The 8,263-nt window shown below is 54.8% G+C and overlaps 2 protein-coding genes across 2 annotated transcripts in view; one reads left to right on the forward strand and one right to left on the reverse strand.

Moving 5' to 3' along the window:
- The window catches only part of STRA6 (stimulated by retinoic acid 6), an 11,655-nt gene extending 10,257 nt beyond the window's left edge, over positions 1 to 1,398 (forward strand). Inside the window, exons 16-17 of the mRNA XM_009078446.1 lie at positions 402 to 584; positions 1,223 to 1,398. Of these exons, the coding sequence (XP_009076694.1) occupies positions 402 to 584; positions 1,223 to 1,398 (359 nt within the window). The remainder of the gene's footprint in view (positions 1 to 401; positions 585 to 1,222) is intronic.
- A 4,527-nt stretch (positions 1,399 to 5,925) lies between these two features.
- ISLR (immunoglobulin superfamily containing leucine-rich repeat) lies at positions 5,926 to 7,176 on the reverse strand. The gene has a single exon (XM_009078447.1). The coding sequence runs from the start codon at positions 7,174 to 7,176 to the stop codon at positions 5,926 to 5,928; it is 1,251 nt and encodes a 416-aa protein (XP_009076695.1).
- Positions 7,177 to 8,263: the final 1,087 nt, after the last annotated feature.

Genomic DNA, 8,263 nt, shown 5'->3' on the forward strand with positions numbered 1-8,263 from the left:
TAGGATATGTAGAGGGTGACTCTGAACATGGGGGTCCTTCTCCCACCACTGAGTGTTGTGGCCTGGGGCTCCTCCATCACCCGGAGTTGCCAGGAGTGAGGATGGCACCAAACCACCTGGAACAACTGGAGCAAGTGTCTTCTCCTGATGCCTGCTTGGTTCTGCTTTTCTATCCCAAAAGGTGGGTGAGGTTCTTCTGGGGTCCCCTGGGCTTGAGCAGCAGCCAGACCCATGAGCAGTGGACCTTCATCTGTCCTGTGCTAAAGCCAGCAGGGAGGGAACATCAGCCCTTCCACTCCTTTTCCTGCTTGGATTTTGGAAGCAGAGCTGAAGGCAGAGCTGGAGCCCAGCAAACAACATTCCCCTTTGCTCCAGGGTGGGAGGAAGGGGAGAACCATGAGGCCTGGCCTCACTGGACACATTGACAGTGGGCTGTGTTCCCCCAGGCTACCACACTTACTGCCACTATCTGAAGATTGAGGTCAGCCAGTCCCACCCTGTGATGAAAGCTTTCTGCTTCCTGCTGCTCCAGCTGGCCCAGAAGGAGGAGCCAGTGGGGCTCAGGCACAGCAACGTGGAAGAGGGTAGGACCTTCCCACCTTCAACCAGGGGATGCACAGCCACCACCAAGTGGTGGCATTGGGGTCTCCTCTGTGGGTTTGTTGCTCCTCTAGGGATTCTGGTGGTGCCTTGGGGCAAAGGTAACACTGAGGGTTGTGGCTCCTGTGATCTCTCTGCTTTTATGCCACCTCTGGTGTGTGGATATCTCCATCCCAGGAGCTGGTCCTGTGCAAGTGCAGGATAGGGCTCAGCTGCTTTGCTAAGGGATGTAGATGGCATCTGAGCATCCACAGCAAGGGGCAGCTGGGATGGAATCACAGAGTGATGGAATGGGTTAGGTTGGAAGATATTTTGTACCTCACCTAGCTCCTGCCATGGGCAGGGACACCTTCCACTAGCCCAGGTTGCTCCAAGCCCCACCCAACCTGACCTTGAACACTTCCAGGGATGGGGCAGCCACAGCAGCTCTGGGCAACCTGTGCCAGTGCCTCACCACCCTCACAGGGAGGAATTTCTCCCCAGTACCCCATCAATCCCTGCCCTCTGGCAGTGGGAAGCCGTTCTCTCTTGTCCTATCACTCCATGCCCTTGTCCTAAGTCCCTCTCCAGCTCTCTGGGAGCCCTTTTAGGCACTAATTCCCCCCCTCCCATGTCCCTGCAGGCATCCAGCTCATGCAGCCCAAGACTGGTCTGAGCAGAGCGCAGACACGGCGGAGCCGAGCACGCTGGTGGTTGGCCTACACTCTCCTCAACAACCCCTCACTCACTGCCTGCCGGAAAACTGCCCTCTCTGACCCTACGGCCAACGGCACCCAGCTCAGCCCCACCAAGCCCTGACCTCCAGAGAACCTCCCCACCTCCTTCTGCCTCCCATGCACACTCCTGTCCCATCCCATCCCTGTCTCCTGTTGACTCTCCTGCACTGGCAGGAGTTTTGGGTACCTCTTGCCCCTCTCCAGCTTCCAGACCCTCTCCAGTGGTCATGGGGGCTATTTTTTATCTCTAGGTCCATGCCGAGCCACTCGCAGGGTCCAGAGGTGGAGACAACTGGGTCATCTCCAAGCCTGACCTGGATGGAGAGGGGTTGATGAGCCAAGCTCAACCCTGCCATCATCTCAGAAACATTTCAGTAGTCACTCCTGCAATGAGCCCACCAGTTCTCACCAGCTGTCTTTCCAACACATGGCAAGGCAGGACAATTCCCTAACACCAAGGCATATGGAAAGAGAGAGAAGGTGTATGGAGAGATCCTCAGCCAGCCTGAGCACAAGGAATTACCTGCATCTCAATATGGTCTCTCTGTGGAGAAGATCCCCCTTACCAACCCCATCCCCAGTTTTTCCCCTTCCAGGTCTGATCCTGGTTCCCTTTGGGCCCTGGACCTAACCCTGGGACTTTTTCTTCCCAATTTTGTGATGGATTTGCTCCTGCTCTGGGCTGTGAGGCTGCAGAGCTGTTTGTTTTCTGCCCCCCTGTCCTCTCCTCCTTGGTGCCTTATGTTTCTCTCCATTTGGTTTAAAGCCAGCAGTTCCCAAGGGCTGGTGTCCCTCCAAGGGAGCTGAGCTTGAATCCATAGTTTTACACCTGGCTTGGATGTGCCAAGCTGGGGAAGGTTAATAAATCACATACCTCATTCCTATGCTCGGGGTGTCCTTGGGCTCTCAGCTGCTCCTGAATCAGGGACATGAGGACCATCATAGTCATGTCTCTGAGTGATGGTTGGAACTGACCTTCCCAGCAGAGGCTTTGTGGTAGATCTGCTGTACCTGGGGGTGATGGGACCAAATCTTGGGGCAATTTTAACACAAAACCTCTCACTTTGCTGAAACAGGGAATTCAATGGCTAAAGCACCAAAGAGAGGTGTACAAGGTGTTGCTGGTCCTACAATGAAATCCTTAAACTCCTGCCTTTGTTGGCTGGAAAGATGCTTGGGGTGGGCAGCAAGCATGGCTCTAAGGAAGTGGTATGTGTGGATACTTCCCCTTCCATCTCAACACCATCTCAAACACCTCAGCCTTGCTGAAGCAGGTGCCCTTGAGACTTTGCAGGGAGCAGGGCTGCTGGACCAAGGGGTATCCTTGGCAGTGAGCAGATCTGCTCTTCATAGGCTTCCAAGGCCCCCATGGCCTGTTGCTGGGGGATTTCAGTACCCTCAGTGTGGTTTTGTGGTGAGTGAGGTTGAGCTCTGTGCTTTGGGGTTTGCCTGGAGTGTCCTGGTATCTCCCCACAACACCTGGGTGGGATCCATCCCTTTCCCAAGGAGTCTGACCCCCCCTCCCTTTCCACCCCAGCTTGGAGGGGGGTCCCTGCCTTCATCTGCCGCCTGCAGGTGCCACCTGGTGCGCTTGGCTGCTCCAAACCTTGTCACATTCACTGCCCACTAATCAAAGGTGATTAAAGTAATCACTTGTGATTACTGTCTGGCACCTAGCACAATGTCACCAAACTGGGTGACAGCTATGCCACCAGAGGTAGGTCTGGCTTGATTTCTTTTGAAAACAGGAGCCCAAGGTGCAGTTCCTGCTGTGTTGCAGCCCTGGGCTTTGCGGTGTGCGTGCTTGGTTTGCAGGGCTGAGCACGCCACAGAGCAGTGATGGGTGGCCCTAAAGCACAGGCTGTGCCTTTCCCTCACAGCCCATCCCAACCCACCTCCTCTGGAGGCCTTGGTAATCCCTAAAATCTTTGGCAGCTTTGGCTCATGGGTGGAGCTGGATTTCAGCATCTGTTTACACAGCCCTACCCAGGCTTCCTGGAGATGTCTTGGCTGGGGCTGTGCTCAGAGATGACAGCCCTCGGAGGGAGACAGAAGGTGGCTTCGTGGATTTCCTTGTTTTCTTGCTTTTCTTGGATGTTGACAGTGCCCTGGGGGGACCTGAGCTCTTCTTTTTCGAGGTAGCTTCACACCTTTTCTTTAAACCCCCAACATAGCAACAGCCATGGGGCAGCTCTGCCTCTGTGCATCCACAGCCTCTCCACCCAGCCCCTGAGCGGGTGGTGAGGTGGTTCAGGGAGCTGATCCAGCTGAAAATAGCCCTTAAGGAAAAACTGTCCATGTGGGGAATGGTAATGCAGGCCTGGCTTTGCAAACAGGAGGGACAGAGAGGGGTTGCGGCATCCTGGGCTTGCACTGTGTAGCTGTGGTGGGTCTGGATGGTGATGGCAGGTGTGATATCACCTGCACATGCAACCCAGGAGCACCATGGCACAGTGCCCTGTTTGTTGTGAATGACTGATGTTTAACATCACTAAGGATTTGCCATAAAAGCTATGAGTAAACTTGGCTAATGTGGAGGAATTCACTTTTCTGGTGACGAACCAGTGAAGCTGAGGGGAGCAGCAGCTCTGTGAGGTAGGCAGAGACTTTCAGGCATGGCTTAGGCCTGCTGAGAGCCTAAATCTCATTTTTCATTCCTATCCCAGGCTCCAAATCCTGTTTGCAGCCAAGATTGCAGGAATCAACTCCTGTATCTTTCTATTCCCTGGCAGGCTGGGAAGGGAGGACGTCAGCTGGGATCAAATGGATCCTACAAAACGAAACCAAAACTCCTGTTGGGGCCACGATGTTTTTCATCCTCTAATGGGAAAAATCTGTGCCTGTTAGCATCAAAGGTTGTTTGTGTAAGGAGTTGTTGGCTGAGCCTGGGATGTTTCTGCCTCAGGACCCCCACAGAGACCTCGGTGTCGTACAGGGCAGTGTTGGCATAGAGCAGCTCCTCAGCTGCCTCTTTCCTTACCATACAAGCTGTCTGGACATGGAATTTTGGGGCTTGAGAGCTTGTGTGGAGGGTTGAGGCTCTGGGAAAGCTGATTTTGATGTTGCTGTTTTCCCCAGCCTGCTGCAGGCAGTGTTGGGAGGGATTTTGGGGGGTTTGATAAATGCATCTTCCCTCCAGGGGAGAATACCACAGCACAAGGAGGATTTGGGGGAGTTGGGGGATGCTATGGCACAGGTTTAGGGGAGCGGGGGGGATGCTATGGCACAGAGAGAACTTTAGGGGAGCTGGGGGGGAAAGGAGGTGCCCCCTGAGCAGAGAGGGTTGGTGATGAGCTGTGTCACCCCAGATGCTGTTGGCTCTGGGAGGTTTGAGCAGGCACAGAGGCAGCACACAACAGCTTGTTTAAAAAACAAAGGTTTTATTGCTGTCCATACAGGTTTGGCTATAAGGTGAGGGAGGCTGCAGGGCTCCTTCCAGCTCCTGCAGGTGAGTGCTGGCAGAAGGCACAAGAGCTGGACCACCTGTACCTCGAGGTGGGAGAGATGCTCAACCCCCTGCCATGAGACAAGGGCTTCCCCAGCACCCTGGACAGTTGGATATGGTATATATGTCCTGCATGGGAATGCTAAAGCACTTAAGGAGTGTGTTTATGGCTTATAGGTCAGCTCAGCTTCTCTTGTAGTCTGGGTTTTCCCAATCCTCCTTCTTCCCGTTCCTCCATGCAGCCCTCACTTGGTTTCCCATAAGAAAGGAGCACTGGGGAATTCTTTGGGTGTCTTTGAGCTCAATCCTTCTGTGCCAGGGACAGAGCTGGAGCAGGGCAGCTCGGTGGGGCCAGCCCAGATGAGCGTTTTGGACCATCAGCAGTAAAAGGGGAATTGGAAATCCTGTGACATTTATGGAAGATGAAGGCACTTTGGATGCTCCCAGCACCCAATCAGCAGGAGCCCTTTGTGCTTCTGCAAGGATGAAGCCTGTGGGAAAGCTCCTGCTCCACACAAGGGCCTGATCCAAGCCCATGGCTCCATCCAACATGTCCTACCATCCCCATCCTGCCTACAAAGCACTATCACATCTCTGTTCCTCAGAGCCACATGGCCTGGGACACCAGGACCCTATTCTCAGGCTACTCCTCCACTCTCAAACTGGTCCTTCTGCTTCAGGTGAGGTTGGTGGTCAGAAGGATGTACCTGACCAGCTAAGGGCCCAGGTGCTGGTCATGGAAGGGATGTCATCTTTGGATCCCCTCCCTGGTCACAGATGGCTGCTGCAGGTGGAGAGGCTCCTGGGGGGCTCTGGGGTTGGGTGATGGTCACCCTGTTGAGGGTGGACTTTAATCCTGCAGCCACACTTTGATCTCAGGAGGAAGACAAGGGGGGGTGGCAGCTTTGGACACCTGGAAAGTGGCAGCACAGTGTGGATCTGCCCTGCACCACCTGAGCTCATTTGAAGCTCTCAACTATCAGAGCCCAGCCCTGACCTCCACCTAGGGAGGGGTTGAACTATGAGCCCTGGGCCTGAGTCTTGGCTCCCTTTGTCTCCTGACCACCCACAGTTCCCAGAAGCTCAGCAAAGGCATGGCACTACGTGAAGATAAATGCTACAGAAAGAGGGGAAACTCCCCAGGCACTGTGTCCTCCTCCCCCTTTAACAGCAGAGCACAATGCCCAAAGCCAGCAGGAGGGTCCCCAGGTGGCCCTGGGCCATAGCTCCTCCAGCCCTGCTCTTCGACTCCCTCGGCATGTGGTAAACAATCACCAGCTTTTCTCCCACACCCGAGGGGTCCATCTCATCCCCTTTGTAGCAGCTTCTCCCCCCGAGGTGACCAGCATGGGGGTCATCCCGCAGCAGGTCTTCTGCTGGATTCTCCGACCCCGCCAAGGCCACGTTGACTGAGACATCCCTCATGCCCACATCGTTGACAGCGAGACAGGTGTAGGTGCCTTCATCTTCCTTGCTGAAGTTGGGGATGGCCATGGTGCCATTCTTGAAGACCAAGAAGTGCTCTTGGCTCTGCTTGACGTTTCCATCCCGTGCCACATTGGGGCCGTTGATCTCCACGCGGCGGCTGGAGGTCTGGATCTTCCAGCGGATCTCTGGTGGAGGACTACCAGCCACACTGCAGTGCAGGCTCAGAGTCAGCCCATCATACATCACTGTATTGTCCAAGTTGGACAGGTAGGTGAGCTGCACGGAGGGGGCAACACAGTGGTGGTCGGGGATGTCTGTCACTGCCCTCCCCTTCAGCCTGGCAGGGGCCACACACAGTGTAGACCCACCCTTGGTGATGGAGACAGAGGTGCTCTCAGTCCACTTCTTCAGCCAGAAGACCTTGCAGGAGCAGTTGAAGGGGTTGTTGAAGATCTGTAGCTGGGACAGGGAGGGCAGGTTGTCAAAGGTGCCCTCAGCCAAGGTGGTCAGCTCATTGTCGTTGAGCCAGAGGGAGCGCAGGTCCTTCAGGGAATGGAAGGCGTCCCGGGACAGCCCGGCCAGGCGGTTGTTGTTCATCTTCAGGATCTGCAGCTCACTGAGGTTACGGAGGTCCTGCCAGGGGAAATCCATGATCTTGTTGTGGCTCAGGTCTAGGTTCTTCAGGTGCACCAACAAGGAGAAAGCCCCTGGTTCCACCACCCCGATCTGGTTGTAGCCCAGCCACAGTGACTGCACCTCGGGAACCTCAGCGAAGGAGCTCTGCCCCAACCAGGTGATCCTGTTGGCTGACAAGGTGAGGATGGTCACATTGAAGGACAACCCCTCAGGTACCTCCTGGAGATCCTTGTAGGCACACTCAGCCAAGAGCCGCCCATTCTTCTTGGTGGAGCAGGAGCAGGGGCTGGGACAGGCCAGGCAGGAGCCCAGGAACACAGCAAGTCCCAGACAGAAGAGCAGGGGCCTCATCCCTCCTCCTGGGAACAGAGACAGGGGGGAATGAACAGGATGGGTCTAGCTGAGATGGGAATCTGCTTTTACTTGCCAAATACTAAGAGGAAGCAGTGGGAGAACAAAGCATCCATGTGATTCTCCCCACAACTTCGGCTGGGAAAGGCTGTTTGAAATATTCCCTAATCTGAAGAAGGCATTTCCTGGCCAAGAGCAGAGCCTTCAACTATGCCATGTGTGGGGAACTTCCCCCTAAACCCTTTCCTTCCCCCACTAGAAAATGCCTTTTTTTGCTCTCTGCTGAAATACCACCCCCCAGGATGCTGTTTCCACAGGCTTTGGGATGAAAGTGGGAGTTCAGAGTTCACCCTGCTGAGGCTGGAATTAGGAGAAACAGAGCAACCACAGCTCTTTCACAACCAGCCTTCCCCTAACCCATCAAGTAGTCGAGATTTCCAGCAGACTCTTTCGGCCCTCAAACCAACCCACCATCTCCATATTTTTTCCATGTCATGGAAAAAAACAGCTCCTCAAGTGCTTATTCTCAGCAAGGGAGTGTGGGGTCCCTGGCTGCTGGAAGTCTTTAGAGTGAAATATTTCGGAGGTAACTCCTTACTCCCCTCCTGGCTGCCTTGCAGAGGGCACTGTGCACGCTCAGATCCCGACGGCCACAGGCTGTGTCCCACCAGGGAAGAGGTTAACTGCAGCTCTGCGAGGAGCTGGCAGCCAGACCCCTTTGTCTCTGCCTTGTAGGCAAATTTTGCTGCTCTTTCCAGTTCCCAACCCTGTCATTTAAAACAGGAGGGGGGAACGTTTTATTGGTAATGGAGAGGCTGAATAAGACCTGCATAACTGGGGGGGAGGTGCAAAACGGGACTGAAAGGGAAGACCCTGCAGGGATAGAGAAACCCCAGGGCTGGGATTCAGGAGATGGGGAAGGAGCCCCGATGGCTCTGGGGGTGATGGAGGGGTGCATGGGGGGGTCTCCTTGGCTGATGCAGTTAAAGCCCCTGTTTGGTGTAATTTTTGGGTGCTCTGTATCTGTCGCAGCCCAAACTGCCCAGCGAGGAGCAGATCCCCATCATCCTGCCCGAGATGCTGCGGG

The sequence above is a fragment of the Acanthisitta chloris genome, unplaced genomic scaffold (assembly GCF_000695815.1).
Source record: "Acanthisitta chloris isolate BGI_N310 unplaced genomic scaffold, ASM69581v1 scaffold16647, whole genome shotgun sequence".
NCBI lineage: Eukaryota > Metazoa > Chordata > Aves > Passeriformes > Acanthisittidae > Acanthisitta > Acanthisitta chloris.